This window comes from Oncorhynchus keta, chromosome 7, assembly GCF_023373465.1.
Source record: "Oncorhynchus keta strain PuntledgeMale-10-30-2019 chromosome 7, Oket_V2, whole genome shotgun sequence".
In the NCBI taxonomy this organism is placed as follows: Eukaryota; Metazoa; Chordata; class Actinopteri; order Salmoniformes; family Salmonidae; genus Oncorhynchus; species Oncorhynchus keta.
The window spans coordinates 53,378,538-53,398,461 of NC_068427.1; the positions used below are offsets into that span (position 1 = coordinate 53,378,538).

The window sequence follows — 19,924 nt, forward strand, 5'->3', positions numbered from 1 at the left end:
GCCACTACTCTACTCTGGTTAGAGACCACTGCCACTACTCTACTCTGGTTAGAGACCACTGCCACTACTCTACTCTGGTTAGAGACCACTGCCACTACTCTACTCTGGTTAGAGACCACTGCCACTACTCTACTCTGGTTAGAGACCACTGCCACTACTCTACTCTGGTCAGAGACCACTGCCACTACTCTACTCTGGTCAGAGACCACTGCCACTACTCTACTCTGGTGAGAGACCACTGCCACTACTCTACTCTGGTTAGAGACCACTGCCACTACTCTACTCTGGTTAGAGACCACTGCCACTACTCTACCCTGGTCAGAGACCACTGCCACTACTCTACTCTGGTTAGAGACCACTGCCACTACTCTACTCTGGTTAGAGACCACTGCCACTACTCTACTCTGGTTAGAGACCACTGCCACTACTCTACTCTGGTTAGAGACCACTGCCACTACTCTACTCTGGTTAGAGACCACTGCCACTACTCTACTCTGGTTAGAGACCACTGCCACTACTCTACTCTGGTTAGAGACCACTGCCACTACTCTACTCTGGTTAGAGACCACTGCCACTACTCTACTCTGGTTAGAGACCACTGCCACTACTCTACTCTGATTAGAGACCACTGCCACTACTCTACTCTGGTTAGAGACCACTGCCACTACTCTACTCTGGTTAGAGACCACTGCCACTACTCTACTCTGGTTAGAGACCACTGCCACTACTCTACTCTGGTTAGAGACCACTGCCACTACTCTACTCTGGTTAGAGACCACTGCCACTACTCTACTCTGGTTAGAGACCACTGCCACTACTCTACTCTGGTTAGAGACCACTGCCACTACTCTACTCTGGTTAGAGACCACTGCCACTACTCTACTCTGTTTAGAGACCACTGCCACTACTCTACTCTGGTTAGAGACCACTGCCACTACTCTACTCTGGTTAGAGACCACTGCCACTACTCTACTCTGGTTAGAGACCACTGCCACTACTCTACTCTGGTCAGAGACCACTGCCACTACTCTACTCTGGTCAGAGACCACTGCCACTACTCTACTCTGGTGAGAGACCACTGCCACTACTCTACTCTGGTTAGAGACTGCCCTACTGGTTAGAGACCACTGCCACTACTCTACTCTGGTCAGAGACCACTGCCACTACTCTACTCTGGTTAGAGACCACTGACTCCTCTGGTTAGAGACCACTGCCACTACTCTACTCTGGTTAGAGACCACTGCCACTACTCTACTCTGGTTAGAGACCACTGCCACTACTCTACTCTGGTTAGAGACCACTGCCACTACTCTACTCTGGTTAGAGACCACTGCCACTACTCTACTCTGGTTAGAGACCACTGCCACTACTCTACTCTGATTAGAGACCACTGCCACTACTCTACTCTGGTTAGAGACCACTGCCCACTACTCTACTCTGGTTAGAGACCACTGCCACTACTCTACTCTGGTTAGAGACCACTGCCACTACTCTACTCTGGTTAGAGACCACTGCCACTACTCTACTCTGGTTAGAGACCACTGCCACTACTCTACTCTGGTTAGAGACCACTGCCACTACTCTACTCTGGTTAGAGACCACTGCCACTACTCTACTCTGGTTAGAGACCACTGCCACTACTCTACTCTGGTTAGAGACCACTGCCACTACTCTACTCTGGTTAGAGACCACTGCCACTACTCTACTCTGGTTAGAGACCACTGCCACTACTCTACTCTGGTTAGAGACCACTGCCACTACTCTACTCTGGTTAGAGACCACTGCCACTACTCTACTCTGGTCAGAGACCACTGCCACTACTCTACTCTGGTGAGAGACCACTGCCACTACTCTACTCTGTTTAGAGACCACTACCACTACTCTACTCTGGTTAGAGACCACTGCCACTACTCTACTCTGGTGAGAGACCACTGCCACTACTCTACTCTGGTTAGAGACCACTGCCACTACTCTACTCTGGTTAGAGACCACTGCCACTACTCTACTCTGGTTAGAGACCACTGCCACTACTCTACTCTGGTTAGAGACCACTGCCACTACTCTACTCTGTTTAGAGACCACTGCCACTACTCTACTCTGGTCAGAGACCACTGCCACTACTCTACTCTGGTCAGAGACCACTGCCACTACTCTACTCTGGTGAGAGACCACTGCCACTACTCTACTCTGGTTAGAGACCACTGCCACTACTCTACTCTGGTTAGAGACCACTGCCACTACTCTACTACCCTGGTCAGAGACCACTGCCAGTACTCTACTCTGGTTAGAGACCACTGCCACTACTCTACTCTGGTTAGAGACCACTGCCACTACTCTACTCTGGTTAGGGACCACTGCCACTACTCTACTCTGGTTAGAGACCACTGCCACTACTCTACTCTGGTTAGAGACCACTGCCACTACTCTACTCTGGTTAGAGACCACTGCCACTACTCTACTCTGGTTAGAGACCACTGCCACTACTCTACTCTGGTTAGAGACCACTGCCACTACTCTACTCTGGTTAGAGACCACTGCCACTACTCTACTCTGATTAGAGACCACTGCCACTACTCTACTCTGGTTAGAGACCACTGCCACTACTCTACTCTGGTTAGAGACCACTGCCACTACTCTACTCTGGTTAGAGACCACTGCCACTACTCTACTCTGGTTAGAGACCACTGCCACTACTCTACTCTGGTTAGAGACCACTGCCACTACTCTACTCTGGTCAGAGTCCACTGCCACTACTCTACTCTGGTCAGAGACCACTGCCACTACTCTACTCTGGTCAGAGACCACTGCCACTACTCTACTCTGGTCAGAGACCACTGCCACTACTCTACTCTGATTAGAGACTACTGCCACAACTCTACTCTGATTAGAGACCACTGCCACTACTCTACTCTGATTAGAGACCACTGCCACTACTCGACTCTGGTTAGAGACCACTGCCACTACTCTACTCTGGTTAGAGACCACTGCCACTACTCTACTCTGGTTAGAGACAACTGCCACTACTCTACTCTGGTCAGAGACCACTGCCACTACTCTACTCTGGTCAGAGACTACTGCCACTACTCTACTCTGGTCAGAGACCACTGCCACTACTCTACTCTGGTCAGAGACCACTGTCCCTACTCTACTCTGGTTAGAGACCACTACCACTACTCTACTCTGGTCAGAGACCACTGCCACTACTCTACTCTGATTAGAGACCACTGCCACTACTCTACTCTGGTCAGAGACCACTGCCACTACTCTACTCTGGTTAGAGACCACTTAGAGACCACTGCCACTACTCTACTCTGATTAGAGACCACTGCCACTACTCTACTCTGGTTAGAGACCACTGCCACTACTCTACTCTGGTCAGAGACCACTGCCACTACTCTACTCTGGTCAGAGACCACTGTCCCTACTCTACTCTGGTTAGAGACCACTACCACTACTCTACTCTGGTCAGAGACCACTGCCACTACTCTACTCTGGTCAGAGACCACTGCCACTACTCTACTCTGGTTAGAGACCACTTAGAGACCACTGCCACTACTCTACTCTGATTAGAGACCACTGCCACTACTCTACTCTGGTTAGAGACCACTGCCACTACTCTACTCTGGTTAGAGACCACTGCCACTACTCTACTCTGGTTAGAGACCACTGCCACTACTCTACTCTGGTTAGAGACCACTGCCACTACTCTACTCTGGTTAGAGACCACTGCCACTACTCTACTCTGGTTAGAGACCACTGCCACTACTCTACTCTGGTTAGAGACCACTGCCACTACTCTACTCTGGTTAGAGACCACTGCCACTACTCTACTCTGGTTAGAGACCACTGCCACTACTCTACTCTGGTTAGAGACCACTGCCACTACTCTACTCTGGTTAGAGACCACTGCCACTACTCTACTCTGGTTAGAGACCACTGCCACTACTCTACTCTGGTTAGAGTCCACTGCCACTACTCTACTCTGGTCAGAGACCACTGCCACTACTCTACTCTGGTCAGAGACCACTGCCACTACTCTACTCTGATTAGAGACCACTGCCACTACTCTACTCTGATTAGAGACCACTGCCACTACTCTACTCTGATTAGAGACCACTGCCACTACTCTACTCTGATTAGAGACCACTGCCACTACTCGACTCTGGTTAGAGACCACTGCCACTACTCGACTCTGGTTAGAGACCACTGCCACTACTCTACTCTGGTTAGAGACCACTGCCACTACTCTACTCTGGTCAGAGACCACTGCCACTACTCTACTCTGGTCAGAGACTACTGCCACTACTCTACTCTGGTCAGAGACCACTGCCACTACTCTACTCTGGTCAGAGACCACTGTCCCTACTCTACTCTGGTTAGAGACCACTACCACTACTCTACTCTGGTCAGAGACCACTGCCACTACTCTACTCTGATTAGAGACCACTGCCACTACTCTACTCTGGTCAGAGACCACTGCCACTACTCTACTCTGGTTAGAGACCACTGCCACTACTCTACTCTGGTCAGAGACCACTGCCACTACTCTACTCTGGTTAGAGACCACTGCCACTACTCTACTCTGATTAGAGACCACTGCCACTACTCTACTCTGGTTAGAGACCACTGCCACTACTCTACTCTGGTTAGAGACCACTGCCACTACTCTACTCTGGTCAGAGACCACTGCCACTACTCTACTCTGGTCAGAGACCACTGTCCCTACTCTACTCTGGTTAGAGACCACTACCACTACTCTACTCTGGTCAGAGACCACTGCCACTACTCTACTCTGATTAGAGACCACTGCCACTACTCTACTCTGGTCAGAGACCACTGCCACTACTCTACTCTGGTTAGAGACCACTTAGAGACCACTGCCACTACTCTACTCTGATTAGAGACCACTGCCACTACTCTACTCTGGTTAGAGACCACTGCCACTACTCTACTCTGGTCAGAGACCACTGCCACTACTCTACTCTGGTTAGAGACCACTGCCCCTACTCTACTCTGGTCAGAGACCACTGCCACTACTCTACTCTGGTCAGAGACCACTGCCACTACTCTACTCTGGTCAGAGACCACTGTCCCTACTCTACTCTGGTCAGGCCACAGTGAGGAGCATGATGAGCCAAGGCAGAGCGAGTCGATGACAGATGCTGGAAAAATTATTGACCAAGAATCATCAAGTTCTGTAGATTCTTGGGTTTGAAAGAATTGTCCCACAGGCCAACAGGACAGCAGGCGGACAACAGGACCACAAGCCAAGCAGGCAAGCAGGGAAGAAAGAAGGGAGGGGGAGAGTGGAAAGGAGGGGAGATGAGAGGAGGTGGTATGGAGGAGAGGAGGGGAGAAGAGGGGATGAGGTGAGAGGAGAAGGGAAAAGGAGGGAAGAGGGGAGTGGAAAGGAGGGGAGAGGAGGGGAGGAGAAGAGAAGAGATGGCAGGGAGGAGGGAAGGGAAGAGGAGAGTTGGGGAGAGTGGGGGAGAGGGGAGGAGGGAGGTAAGGAGAGGGCAAGAGAAGAAGAGAGGAGAGGAGGGGAGGAGGCGAGAGGGGAGTGGAGAGGGAAGAGGAGAGGGGAGAAGGGGAAAGGAGGGAGGGGAGAGGAGGGAGAGGGGAGAAGGGGAAAGGAGGGAGGGGAGAGGAGGGAGTGGGAGAAGGGGAAAGGATGGAGGGGAGAGGAGGGAGAGGGGAGAAGGGGAAAGGATGGAGAGGAGAGGAGGGAGAGGGGAGAAGGGGAAAGGATGGAGGGGAGAGGAGGGAGAGGGGAGAAGGGGAAAGGATGGAGGGAGAGGAGGGAGAGGGGAGAAGGGGAAAGGATGGAAGGGAGAGGAGGGAGAGGGGAGAAGGGGAAAGGATGGAGGGGAGAGGAGGGAGAGGGGAGAAGGGGAAAGGATGGAAGGGAGAGGAGGGAGAGGGGAGAAGGGGAAAGGATGGAGAGGAGAGAAGGGAGAGAAGGGAGAAGGGGAAAGGATGGAGGGGGGAGAAGGGGAAAGGAGGGAGAGGGGAGAAGGGGAAAGGATGGAAGGGAGAGGAGGGAGAGGGGAGAAGGGGAAAGGATGGAGAGGAGAGAAGGGAGAGAAGGGAGAAGGGGAAAGGATGGAGGGGAGAGAAGGGAGAGGGGAGAAGGGGAAAGGATGGAGGGGAGAGAAGGGAGAGGGGAGAAGGGGAAAGGATGGAGGGGAGAGGAGGGAGAGGGGAGAAGGGGAAAGGATGGAGGGGAGAGGAGGGAGAGGGGAGAAGGGGACAGGATGGAGGGGAGAGGAGGGAGTGGGGAGAAGGGGAAAGGAGGGAGGGGAGAGGAGGGAGAGGGGAGAAGGGGAGAGGGGAGAAGGGGAGAGAGGAGAAGGGGAGAGAGGAGAAGGGAAAGGGGATAGGAAGGAAGGGGGAGGGGAAGAGGAAGAGGGGGGAAGAGGCTGTGGGGAGGGGTGAAGAGGGGAGTGTAGAGAGGAGGAGGGGAGGAAGCGAGGGGGGGGAGGAAAAGGAGGGGAGGAAGCGAGGGGGAAGGAAAGGAGGGGAGGAAGCGAGGGGGAAGGAAAGGAGTGGAGGAAGCGAGGGGGATGCTAGAGGAAAGGGGAGGTGGGGAAAGGAGGGGAGGGGAAAGGGGAAAGGAGGGGAGGGGAGAGGGGAAAGGAGGGGAGGGGAAAGGGGAAAGGGGAAAGGTGGGGCGGGGAAAGGGGAAAGGAGGGGAGGGGAGAGGGGAAAGGAGGGGAGAGTAGAGGAGAGGGGGAAGCGAGGGGAGAGTAGAGGAGAGGGGGAAGCGAGACAAGACAGGGCAAGGCAGGACAGGACAGGGCAGGACTAGCAAGGCAGGACAGGACTAGAGGGCGACCGACAGCCAGTGGGCTTACCTGGGGTTGGGGCTGGGGAGGGGCTGGGAGGTGGTGGGTAGTGATAGATGGACCCCCCAACCCACAGTCAGGTGCTAAGAGAAAAGGGCATCAATACCTGCCGGGGTCAAGACCAGGGCCTGGAGGAGGTCAGAGAGCGAGACAATCCCCCCCACCACGTCATCTTTATCCACCAGCACGAGACGGTGGACCTGGGAGGAAGAGGAGAGAGGGTGAACCTGGGAGGAAGAGGAGAGAGGGTGAACCTGGGAGGAAGAGGAGCGAGGGTAGAGGAAGAGGAGAGAGGGTGAACCTGGGAGGAAGAGGAGAGAGGGTGAACCTGGGAGGAAGAGGAGAGAGGGTGAACCTGGGAGGAAGAGGAGAGAGGATGAACCTGGGAGGAAGAGGAGAGAGGGTGAACCTGGGAGGAAGAGAAGAGAGGGTAGAGGAAGAGGAGAGAGGGTGAACCTGTAGGAAGAGGAGAGAGGGTGAACCTGTAGGAAGAGGAGAGAAGGTGAACCTGGGAGGAAGAGAAGAGAGGGTAGAGGAAGAGGAGAGAGGGTGAACCTGGAGGAAGAGGAGAGAGGGTAGAGGAAGAGGAGAGAGGGTGAACCTGGGAGGAAGAGGAGAGAGGGTGAACCTGGGAGGAAGAGGAGAGAGGGTGAACCTGTAGGAAGAGGAGCGAGGGTGAACCTGGAGGAAGAGGAGAGAGGGTGAACCTGTAGGAAGAGGAGAGAGGGTGAACCTGGGAGGAAGAGGAGAGAAGGTGAACCTGGGAGGAAGAGGAGAGAAGGTGAACCTGGGAGGAAGAGGAGAGAAGGTGAACCTGGGAGGAAGAGGAGCGAGGGTGAACCTGTAGGAAGAGGAGAGAGGGTGAACCTGTAGGAAGAGGAGAGAAGGTGAACCTGGAGGAAGAGGAGAGAAGGTGAACCTGGGAGGACGAGAAGAGAGGGTAGAGGAAGAGGAGAGAGGGTGAACCTGGGAGGAAGAGGAGCGAGGGTGAACCTGGAGGAAGAGGAGAGAGGGTAAACCTGGAGGAAGAGGAGCGAGGGTGAACCTGGGAGGAAGAGGAGAGAGGGTGAACCTGGGAGGAAGAGAAGAGAGGGTGAATCTGGAGGAAGAGGAGAGAGGGTGAACCTGGAGGAAGAGGCGAGAGGGTGGATGAAGAGGAGAGCGTGTGGAAGAAGAGGAGAGAGGGTGGAAGAAGAGGAGCGAGGGTGGAAGAAGAGGAGGAAGGGAAGAGACACGGCAAATTGCACCCTATGTAGTTTATTACCTTAGTCAATAGATATACTACTGTACTATATTATACTACTGTACTAGACTATACTACTGTACTATAATATACTACTGTACTATATATTATACTACTGTACTAGACTATACTACTGTACTATAATATACTACTTTACTATACTAGACTACTGTAGTATGCTATACTACAGAACTATACTATACTACTGTACTATAATATACTACCGTACTGTACTCTACTACTGTACTAGACTATACTACTGTGCTATAATATACTACTGTACTATATTATACTACTGTACTATATTATACTACTGTACTATACTATACTACTGTACTAGACTATACTACTGTACTATGCTATACTACTGTACTATATATATGCCATTTAGCAGACGCTTTTATCCAAAGCGACTTACAGTCATGTGTGCATACATTCTACGTATGGGTGGTCCCGGGAATCGAACCCACTACCCTGGCGTTACAAGCGCCATGCTCTACCAACTGTGCTACAGAAGGACCATACTATACTACGGTACTATACTATACTACTGTACTATACTATACTACTGTACTATAATATACTACTGTACTATTCTACTGTCCTATATTATACTGCTGTACTATACTATGCTATACTACTGTACTATACTACTATACTATACTACTGTACTATGCTATACTACTGTACTATGCTATACTACTGTACTATACTGTACTACTGTACTATACTATACTATACTATACTATACTACTGTACTCTACTATGCTATACTACTGTACTATAATATACTACTGTACTAGACTATACTACTGTACTATGCTATACTACTGTACTATACTACTATACTATACTACTGTACTATGCTATACTACTGTACTATGCTATACTACTGTACTATACTGTACTACTGTACTATACTATACTATACTATACTATACTATACTCTACTACTGTACTCTACTATGCTATACTACTGTACTATACTGTACTACTATACTCGACTCTACTACTGTACTCTACTATGCTCTACTACTGTACTCTACTATGCTATACTACTGTACTATACTGTACTACTATACTACTGTACTATACTATGCTCTACTACTGTACTATACTGTACTACTATACTATACTACTGTACTCTACTATGCTCTACTACTGTACTCTACTATGCTATACTACTGTACTATACTGTACTAATATACTCTACTCTACTACTGTACTCTACTATGCTCTACTACTGTACTATACTGTACTACTATACTATACTACTGTACTCTACTGTACTACTATACTATACTCTACTACTGTACTCTACTATGCTATACTACTGTACTATACTGTACTACTATACTCTACTACTGTACTCTACTATGCTCTACTAATGTACTCTACTATGCTATACTACTGTACTATACTGTACTACTAAACTCTACTCTACTACTGTACTCTACTATGCTCTACTACTGTACTCTACTATGCTCTACTACTGTACTATACTGTACTACTATACTATACTATACTATACTACTGTACTCTACTATGCTATACTACTGTACTATACTGTACTACTATACTCTACTACTGTACTCTACTATGCTATACTACTGTACTATACTGTACTACTATAAAACTGTACTATGCTATACTACTGTACTATACTGTACTACTATACTATGCTATACTACTGTACTATGCTATACTACTACACTATACTATACTACTGTACTATACTGTACTACTATACTATACTATACTACTGTACTATACTGTACTACAATACTATAGCAATACGATTGATGATACCACACTAAATATAAGAAGTAGTCTCTACCTCTGCCTTAGCAATACGATCGATGATACCACACTAAATATAAGAAGTAGTCTCTACCTCTGCCTTAGCAATACGATCGATGATACCACACTAAATATAAGAAGTAGCAATACGATCGATGATACCACACTAAATATAAGAAGTAGTCTCTACCTCTGCCTTAGCAATACGATCGATGATACCACACTAAATATAAGAAGTAATCTTTACCTCTGCCTTAGCAATACGATCGATGATAGTCTCCAGAGTCTCGTGAGGGTAACACTTCAGCACCCCGTCCACACAGCAGGCCCTGCTACTGATCGCTTCCTGCATGGTCATGTTCAGGTTATTGTAGTTCTTCTGAGCGGCCAGATTCTACAGCAACACAGGGAGGGAGGGGGAGGGGGCAAGGAAATCCAAGGAACATTTCCCATGTGAATTATTTGCATGCTGTTTTCCTTCTCAATGCAGAGTTATTGACATGGTGCCACTTACAATCACATCAAACCTGGAGTACAGGGCCTTGATTTTCCCTGAAAACAGAAGACATACAGATAAGGCTGGCGTTCAAACTAGCGCTAAAGGGCTAATGCTAGCATTAGGCATTTAAACTAGGGCTAAAGGGCTAACGCTAGCATTAGGCATTTAAACTAGGGCTAAAGGGCTAACGCTAGCAATAGGCATTTAAACTAGGGCTAAAGGGCTAACTCTAGCATTAGGCATTTAAACTAGGGCTAAAGGGCTAACGCTAGCATTAGGCATTTAAACTAGGGCTAAAGGGCTAACGCTAGCATTAGGCATTTAAACTAGGGCTAAAGGGCTAATGCTAGCATTAGGCATTTAAACTAGGGCTAAAGGGCTAACGCTAGCATTAGGCATTTAAACTCGGGCTAAAGGGCTGACGCTAGTATTAGGCATTTAAACTAGGGCTAAAGGGCTAACGCTAGCATTAGGCATTTAAACTAGGGCTAAAGGGCTAACGCTAGCATTAGGCATTTAAACTAGGGCTAAAGGGCTAACGCTAGCATTAGGCATTTAAACTAGGGCTAAAGGGCTAACGCTAGCATTAGGCATTTAAACTAGGGCTAAAGGGCTAACGCTAGCATTAGGCATTTAAACTAGGGCTAAAGGGCTAACGCTAGCATTAGGCATTTAAACTAGGGCTAAAGGGCTAACGCTAGCATTAGGCATTTAAACTAGGGCTAAAGGGCTAACGCTAGCATTAGGCATTTAAACTAGGGCTAAAGGGCTAATGCTAGTATTAGGCATTTAAACGAGGGCTAAATGGCTAACCCTAGCATTAGGCATTTGAACTAGGGCTAAAGGGCTAACTCTAGTATTAGGCATTTAAACAAGGGCTAAATGGCTAACCCTAGCATTAGGCATTTGAACTAGGGCTAAAGGGCTAAACCTAGCATTAAGTGTTCAAACTAAAGCTAAAGGGCTAACCCTAGCATTTGGCATTCAAACTAAAGCTAAAGAGCTAACCCTAGCATTTGGCATTCAAACTAAAGCTAAAGGGCTAACCCTAGCATTTGGCATTCAAACTAAAGCTAAAGAGCTAACCCTAGCATTTGGCATCGTAAAACAAAATAGCTCTAATTTTCCTAAATGTTAGTGTAAATAAATGTTAAAGGTGTTTTCATCACTGAGGTGAAACCAGACACATACCCTCCTCATTGACCACTGGCAGAGCGGAAACCCTCCGCTGTACGAAGATGGCCAGGGCGTCGTACACCGTGTCTGTCTCCCGGACAGTAGCGATCTGTTTAAATGTTCCGATGTCCACCTCCTCAATTCTCTTCTGGAGGTACCGAGGCTTTGGGATCATGGTGCCCTGGGAGGAAAGAATGGCGTCAGAAAAAGGTTTCTAGCCTGGTCCCAGATCAGTTTGAGATGTCTTGTCAACTCCTATATGGTCCTTGTCACAATGGCCATAGAAATTGGAAAGATGTGTCAAAAAACAAATCTGGGACCAGGCTATCAAGTGCCCAGAATCATTACATGTTGTTTATCAGATAGGCTAATGTGAAAGAGGTTCTCACAAAGATATGCAGGAACTTGAGGATGCGTTTGTGGGTGAGGATGTGCAGGACGTTGCCAGACTCTGGGTCGATCACAGGCAGCCGATGGATCTTATACTTCAGCAGAGAATAGATGGCATCAAAAAGGCTGTAGAGAACAAGAGACGGGTTGGTCGAGACAACGGCTTCGGAGTTGGCCGAGACAACGGCTTCGGAGTTGGCCGAGACAACGGCTTCGGAGTTGGTCGAGACAACGGCTTCGGAGTTGGTCTAGACAACGGCTTCGGAGTTGGCGAGACGGCACAAAGAAATGTGGGGACTAGGAGCTAGAGAAGGTAAGGCACCGCTAGTTACCTGGAGTCAGGTGTGATACTGATCAGAGTATGGTTGGACTAGGGGCTAGAGAAGGTAAGGCACTGCTAGTTACCTGGAGTCAGGTGTGATACTGATCAGAGTATGGTTGGACTAGGGGCTAGAGAAGGTAAGGCACCGCTAGTTACCTGGAGTCAGGTGTGATACTGATCAGAGTATGGTTGGACTAGGGGCTAGAGAAGGTAAGGCACCGCTAGTTACCTGGAGTCAGGTGTGATACTGATCAGAGTATGGTTGGACTAGGGGCTAGAGAAGGTAAGGCACCGTAAGTTACCTGGAGTCAGGTGTGATACTGATCAGAGTATGGTTGGACTAGGGGCTTGAGAAGGTAAGGCACTGCTAGTTACCTGGAGTCAGGTGTGATACTGATCAGAGTATGGTTGGACTAGGGGCTAGAGAAGGTAAGGCACTGCTAGTTACCTGGAGTCAGGTGTGATACTGATCAGAGTATGGTTGGACTAGGGGCTTGAGAAGGTAAGGCACTGCTAGTTACCTGGAGTCAGGTGTGATACTGATCAGAGTATGGTTGGACTAGGGGCTTGAGAAGGTAAGGCACTGCTAGTTACCTGGAGTCAGGTGTGATACTGATCAGAGTATGGTTGGACTAGGGGCTAGAGAAGGTAAGGCACTGCTAGTTACCTGGAGTCAGGTGTGATACTGATCAGAGTATGGTTGGAGTACTTCAGCAATTCCTCTGGATCATGGAGCAGGAGGAAACACACAGAGAGAGAATGTAAACAAGACTTTGAATCAATCAAATGTATTTCATAAAGCCTTCTTTATAATACATCAATTGTTTCAAAGTGGTTTTATGGATACCTAGACCAAAGCCCCAAGGGGATTCCATTGTGCCATCTATTTCTATGTAGCTACAGGTTAACAGTCACCTCTACAGGTCTACAGTCATCTCTACAGGTTTATAGTCACCTCTACAGTCACCTCTACAGGTTTATAGTCACCTCTACAGGATTATAGTCACCTCTACAGTCTTCTATCTTGTGCTCCTCCAGTTCGTAGATCTCTACCTGGAAGACACAAGTATACAGCAGGAGGTTTATCTCTCCAGGAACAAGGTTGGAGTTTAAACCTACAGGAGGATCTCTCTCCAGGAACAGGGTTGGAGTTTAAACCTACAGGAGGGTCTCTCTCCAGGAACAGGGTTGGAGTTAAAACCTACAGGAGGATCTCTCTCCAGGAACAGGGTTGGAGTTTAAACCTACAGGAGGGTCTCTCTCCAGGAACAGGGTTGGAGTTTAAACCTACAGGAGGGTCTCTCTCCGGGAACAGGGTTGGAGTTAAAACCTACAGGAGGATCTCTCTCCAGGAACAGGGTTGGAGTTAAAACCTACAGGAGGGTCTCTCTCCAGGAACAGGGTTGGAGTTTAAACCTACAGGAGGGTCTCTCTCCAGGGACAGGGTTGGAGTTAAAATCTCCAGGAGGGTCTCTCCAGGAACAGGGTTGGAGTTAAAACCTACAGGAGGGTATGTCTCCAGGGACAGGGTTGGAGTTTAAACCTACAGGAGGGTCTCTCTCCAGGTCTCTCTCCAGGAACAGGGTTGGAGTTTAAACCTACAGGAGGGTCTCTCTCCAGGAACAGGGTTGGAGTTAAAACCTACAGGAGGGTCTCTTTCCAGGAACAGGGTTGGAGTTAAAACCTACAGGAGGATCTCTCTCCAGGAACAGGGTTGGAGTTTAAACCTACAGGAGGGTCTCTCTCCAGGAACAGGGTTGGAGTTTAAACCTACAGGAGGGTATGTCTCCAGGGACAGGGTTGGAGTTTAAACCTACAGGAGGGTCTCTCTCCAGGAACAGGGTTGGAGTTTAAACCTACAGGAGGGTCTCTCTCCAGGGACAGGGTTGGAGTTAAAATCTCCAGGAGGGTCTCTCTCCAGGAACAGGGTTGGAGTTAAAACCTACAGGAGGGTATGTCTCCAGGGACAGGGTTGGAGTTTAAACCTACAGGAGAGTATGTCTCCAGGAACAGGGTTAGAGAGCCCTGGTATATCGTTTGAGACACACATATATACCATACAACACAGCGGTATACTCTGTGAGACTAGTGTCTAGTGAGACATTAGCAGGGTCCTATATAACTTCTACTTCTGTGGTCCTGCATTACGATGAGCTTCCTGCTTTGTACTCCAGCTCCAGTAATCTGGATGCCAGGTCCAACAACAACAGATCAATAATATAATAATAATAATAATAATAATAATAATATAATATATATAATATAATAATAATAATAATAATAGATCACTCACCAGAGGAGACTGCCAATACCGGTGGAGAATGTTGATAAAGTCTGTGATGGTCAGCATACCTGGAAGGATACAGGGAAAGAACGAAGCTTTAAATGGGACTAAACTATGTTGCAGACAGACAGACAGACAGACAGACAGACAGACAGACAGGCAGGCAGGCAGGCAGGCAGGCAGGCAGGCAGGCAGGCAGGCAGGCAGGCAGGCAGGCAGGCAGGCAGACAGACAGACAGACAGACAGACAGACAGACAGACAGACAGACAGACAGAGAAACAGACAGACAGACAGACAGACAGACAGACAGACAGACAGACAGGTTCTGATGAGGGCCCGTTGACATTCTCAACTGTGTATAAATAACCACAGAAAGGGTGCAGGGGATTATAGGATTCTGTCCCAGACGACACCCTATTCCCTATATAGTACACTTATTTGACGAGGGAACAGGGTGCCGTTTGGGATGCAGAATAGAGGACAAGTGCCACTAGACACTGGAGCTCAGGTGCTGTACTATAGTTAGATCTCTGGCACCAAATTCTGCAGAGGGGATGGATCTGGCTCTAACCCAGAAAACAGCCCAGGGCTAAGGTCCAAATGGAATCCCATTCCCTATATAGTGTGCAGGGCCCCTGGTCAAAAGTAGTGCACTAACGTAGGGAATACGGTGTCCTTTTGGGACGCAGCCTAATCCAGAAACCAGACCAGCCGGGTGGGAAGGGTGGAACGGACCCGGCCCACTTGCCTTTCAAAGGTTTCTTGAAAGGCCACCCAGCAGCGACCCAGCATGGAGCCAGCATTGGTCTAGCTAATTGATGATCTGCATTTAATCATATCAACACCCCTGTTTATAACCCTCCCAGAGACAAGGAGGGATGTTTAGTAGCCTCACAAGGGATTTATATATTTATAAAATACTTATATTCACAGGAAATACAGAGAGACGTGTGACCAAAACCGCAGAATACGCCGCACACATACACAGCAGTAACTTACACCTTTTCAAACCATCCGGCATTTACTTTAAGGTTCAACTACGGTCTAATTTCAGGGACCCTAACCTCTGAACCCAGACAGTAGCCTAGCTGATCCCCAAGCAGGGGAAGCGGAGTTGGGTTGTTGGGGTTTGAGAGGAATGCTGCATTGATATTACGGGGGTGTCTGTCTGTAATCTGAGTCTAAACTCATAGCTGACCCATTGGACTTTAAAGGTTAGATGCCAGATTGGGAAATGCTCGGGTTCCAGGTGACCTTACCTACAAAACACTGCAGCTTGTTATCCCACAGCGGCGCCGCCCGAACACCGTTCGCCACCAGAGCAAAGAAAGCTTTTTTTACCTGAAACACAACAAAAAAAAAACACAGAAACTCTGATACGCTGGTCGTGTTGGGTGTCTGGTTCGCTTGTTGCATAGACATTTCAGCGATTCCAATTTAAGACAAAAAAAAAAAACGGTTTTATGACCCATTAAATAAACAATTTATGAAAAAATATCTGCTATTTAGCAGACGATTCTATCCAATGTAACTCACAGACGTACGGGCGGTGCCTCTGGGAATTAAAAACCCACAAAAAAACATTGCAGTGTTAAAAGGTGAGCTTGAATAATGTACCTGCAAGGTGGTGTCGAAGATGACCAGTTTGGAGCTGGTTGGAATGGCGTCGTAGCAGCAGTGGTTCCTCATGAACTTGGTGTAGACGTTGGCATCCGGGGCCGAGGCTGGGGCTGCAGGGAGGAACAGGGGTGGAGCACCCTGCCACAGGTCCATCAGTGTCCTGACACAGGGCTTCTCTAACCTCACCCCGAAAAAAAAACTTTAACACCCCCAACCATGGATTTGATCCATTCCAGAGCCAGTATGTCACCAAATCGTCAAGCCCTAGCTTATGTTAATCAGGTAGTTCAGGGTTAGAACAAGAAACTGTGCAACCTTGGTGGGTCCCAGAGAAGAGGGTTCAGATCCACTGTCCTAACACACTCTCAGAGAGGCTTTTTCACACTACCGAGCCAAACCGAACCAGGCCAGGCCAAACCAAGGTGTACTGAACTGGCCTGCTTGGTTACACATCCACCGTAGCAGCTGGGACCGTGCTGAAGAAGGACAATGTGAAATATGAGTGGAGCCAGGACAGGTCGGTTCTGTCGGCACGGTAGAGCCGGGACAGGTCGGTTCTGTCAGCACGGTAGGACCAGGACAGGTCGGTTCTGTCGGCACGGTAGAACCAGGACAGGTCGGTTCTGTCGGCACGGTAGAGCCGGGACAGGTCGGTTCTGTCGGCACGGTAGAACCAGGACAGGTCGGCTCTGTCGGCACGGTAGAGCCAGGACAAGTCGGTTCTGTCAGCACGGTAGAACCAGGACAGGTCGGTTCTGTCGGCACAGTAGAGCCAGGACAGGTCGGTTCTGTCGGCACGGTAGAGCCAGGACAGGTTGTTTCTGTCGGCACGGTAGAACCAGGACAGGTCGGTTCTGTCGGCACGGTAGAACCAGGACAGGTCGGCTCTGTCGGCACGGTAGAGCCAGGACAAGTCGGTTCTGTCAGCACGGTAGAACCAGGACAGGTCGGTTCTGTCGGCACGGTAGAACCAGGACAGGTCGGTTCTGTCGGCACGGTAGAGCCAGGACAGGTCGGTTCTGTCGGCACGGTAGAACCGGGACAGGTCGGTTCTGTCGGCACGGTAGAACCAGGACAGGTCGGTTCTGTCGGCACGGTAGAGCCGGGACAGGTCGGTTCTGTCGGCACGGTAGAACCAGGACAGGTCGGCTCTGTCGGCACGGTAGAGCCAGGACAAGTCGGTTCTGTCAGCACGGTAGAACCAGGACAGGTCGGTTCTGTCGGCACAGTAGAGCCAGGACAGGTCGGTTCTGTCGGCACGGTAGAGCCAGGACAGGTTGTTTCTGTCGGCACGGTAGAACCAGGACAGGTCGGTTCTGTCGGCACGGTAGAACCAGGACAGGTCGGCTCTGTCGGCACGGTAGAGCCAGGACAAGTCGGTTCTGTCAGCACGGTAGAACCAGGACAGGTCGGTTCTGTCGGCACGGTAGAACCAGGACAGGTCGGCTCTGTCGGCACGGTAGAGCCAGGACAAGTCGGTTCTGTCAGCACGGCAGAACCAGGACAGGTCGGTTCTGTCGGCACAGTAGAGCCAGGACAGGTCGGTTCTGTCGGCACGGTAGAGCCAGGACAGGTTGTTTCTGTCGGCACGGTAGAACCAGGACAAGTCGGTTCTGTCAGCACGGTAGAACCAGGACAGGTCGGTTCTGTCGGCACAGTAGAGCCAGGACAGGTCGGTTCTGTCGGCACGGTAGAGCCAGGACAGGTTGTTTCTGTCGGCACGGTAGAACCAGGACAGGTCGGTTCTGTCGGCACGGTAGAACCAGGACAGGTCGGTTCTGTCGGCACGGTAGAACCAGGACAGGTTGGTTCTGTCGGCACGGTAGAACCGGGACAGGTTGATTTGTTTCGGACACGGTAGAACCAGGACAGGTTGGTTCTGTCGGCACGGTAGAACCAGGACAGGTTGGTTCTGTCGGCACGGTAGAACCAGGACAGGTCGGTTTGTGTCAGCACGGTAGAACCAGGACAGGTTGGTTTGTTTCAGTATGGTAGAACCAGGACAGGTTAGTTTGTTTCTGGCACGGTAGAACCAGGACAGGTTGGTTCTGTCGGCACGGTAGAACCAGGACAGGTCGGTTTGTGTCAGCACGGTAGAACCAGGACAGGTTGGTTTGTTTCAGTACGGTAGAACCAGGACAGGTTAGTTTGTTTCTGGCACGGTAGAACCAGGACAGGTTGGTTCTGTCGGCACGGTAGAACCAGGACAGGTTGGTTCTGTCGGCACGGTATAACCAGGACAGGTTGGTTCTGTCGGCACGGTAGAACCAGGACAGGTTGGTTTGTTTCGGCACGGTAGAACCAGGACAGGTTGGTTTGTTTCGGCATGGTAGAACCAGGACAGGTTGGTTTGTGTCGGCACGGTAGAACCAGGACAGGTTGGTTTGTTTCGGCACGGTAGAACCAGGACAGGTTGGTTCTGTCAGCACGGTAGAACCAGGACAGGTTGGTTTGTTTCGGCACGGTAGAACCAGGACAGGTTGGTTTGTTTCGGGCATGGTAGAACCAGGACAGGTGGGTTTGTTTCAGTACGGTAGAACCAGGACAGGTTGGTTCTGTCAGCACGGTAGAACCAGGACAGGTTGGTTTGTTTCGGCACGGTAGAACCAGGACAGGTTGGTTTGTTTCAGTACGAGATAACCAGGACAGGTTGGTTTGTTTCAGTACGGGAGAACCAGGACAGGTTGGTTCTGTCAGCACGGTATAGTGTGAAAAGGTCTGTCTGGTATAGCAGCAATACAACAGTATCGATACAACAACAACACACACACACACACTAAACACATGAGAGTTACCTATCTCCTTCATAGTGAGACCATCCATGAAGGGGACCTGCACAAAGACAGAAGATTCTATAATTACTTGTTCTTCAACTCCCTATGCGTGTCTGTGTGAATTTCATGTCATTTGAGTTACATTTCTGGGTTGAATATGCATATCTGCATATCTGATGGGCACAGAATATCTCACAGCAGAGCTCACAGTAGAGCTCACAGAATATCTCACAGTTGAGCTCACAGAATATCTCACAGTAGAGCTCACAGAATATCTCACAGTAGAGCTCACAGAATATCTCACAGTAGAGCTCACAGAATATCTCACAGCAGAGCTCACAGTAGAGCTCACAGAATATCTCACAGCAGAGCTCACAGTAGAGCTCACAGAATATCTCACAGCAGAGCTCACAGAATATCTCAAAGTAGAGCTCACAGAATATCTCACAGTAGAGCTCACAGAATATCTCACAGTAGAGCTCACAGAATATCCCACAGTAGAGCTCACATAATATCTCACAAAGTAGAACTCACAGAGTAGAACTCACAGAGTAGAACTCACAGAGTAGATCTCACAGACATTACCCAGTCATTAAAAACATAGATACAAGTGGTTTTAAGTAAGAAGCAACATAACAGTGACTTATTTCTATAGATGTGCAATACTTGGCATGGTATGTACTGTATGTACTGTATGCCAACTCATATAGTGTGTTGTAAGGACATACATTGTGCTTAGTTTAACCGTAAAGCAGTCAGGTGTGAGGGTTTGCCACACAGGGCCAGGAAGCTAAATACAAAACAAGAGCTTGTCAACACTGTCAACAGAATGCCTTGACACTTATCCAGCAGGGACTGAGAGCCGCAAACAAAAGGAATGTATCGGGGGGTAGAACGACACAGTGTCTTAGCAACAGCTAACTGTTAGCTAACAGCTAAGACATTTAGAGCCCGTTCCAGTTCTCTGAAC

At 49.2% G+C, this 19,924-nt stretch overlaps 1 protein-coding gene and 1 long non-coding RNA gene across 6 annotated transcripts in view; both read right to left on the minus strand.

The window, feature by feature from the left end:
* The window catches only part of prkag3b (protein kinase, AMP-activated, gamma 3b non-catalytic subunit), a 32,483-nt gene that overhangs the window by 11,856 nt on the left and 703 nt on the right, over window positions 1-19,924 (minus strand). The window contains exons 2-12 of one of the 4 annotated variants that reach the window (XR_008140398.1): window positions 18,976-19,012; window positions 16,178-16,290; window positions 15,820-15,901; window positions 14,569-14,627; window positions 13,283-13,328; window positions 12,943-12,997; window positions 11,953-12,079; window positions 11,579-11,744; window positions 10,403-10,440; window positions 10,136-10,282; window positions 6,855-7,045 (exon numbers count right to left, since the gene is read on the minus strand). Coding sequence is in view for 3 of the 4 variants with exons in the window: in XM_052523159.1 (XP_052379119.1) it covers window positions 6,952-7,045; window positions 10,136-10,282; window positions 10,403-10,440; window positions 11,579-11,744; window positions 11,953-12,079; window positions 12,943-12,997; window positions 13,283-13,328; window positions 14,569-14,627; window positions 15,820-15,901; window positions 16,178-16,290; window positions 18,976-19,012 (964 nt within the window). In the remaining variant the exon portion in view is untranslated. Of the gene's footprint in view, window positions 1-6,854; window positions 7,046-10,135; window positions 10,283-10,402; window positions 10,441-11,578; window positions 11,745-11,952; window positions 12,080-12,942; window positions 12,998-13,282; window positions 13,329-14,568; window positions 14,628-15,819; window positions 15,902-16,177; window positions 16,319-18,975; window positions 19,013-19,924 lie in introns of all 4 variants that reach the window. The other 3 variants (XM_052523159.1, XM_052523160.1, XM_052523161.1) reach the window with 3 other exon arrangements.
* LOC127931217 (uncharacterized) lies at window positions 13,373-14,425 on the minus strand. Of its 2 annotated transcripts, XR_008140400.1 has the most exons (5): window positions 14,089-14,425; window positions 13,960-14,045; window positions 13,649-13,691; window positions 13,477-13,562; window positions 13,393-13,433 (listed from the first exon to the last, which is right to left on the minus strand). It is a non-coding gene; the product is annotated as an uncharacterized LOC127931217 (long non-coding RNA). The 2 variants fall into 2 exon arrangements; XR_008140399.1 differs by lacking the exon at window positions 13,649-13,691 and having other exon boundaries at window positions 13,373-13,562; window positions 14,089-14,420.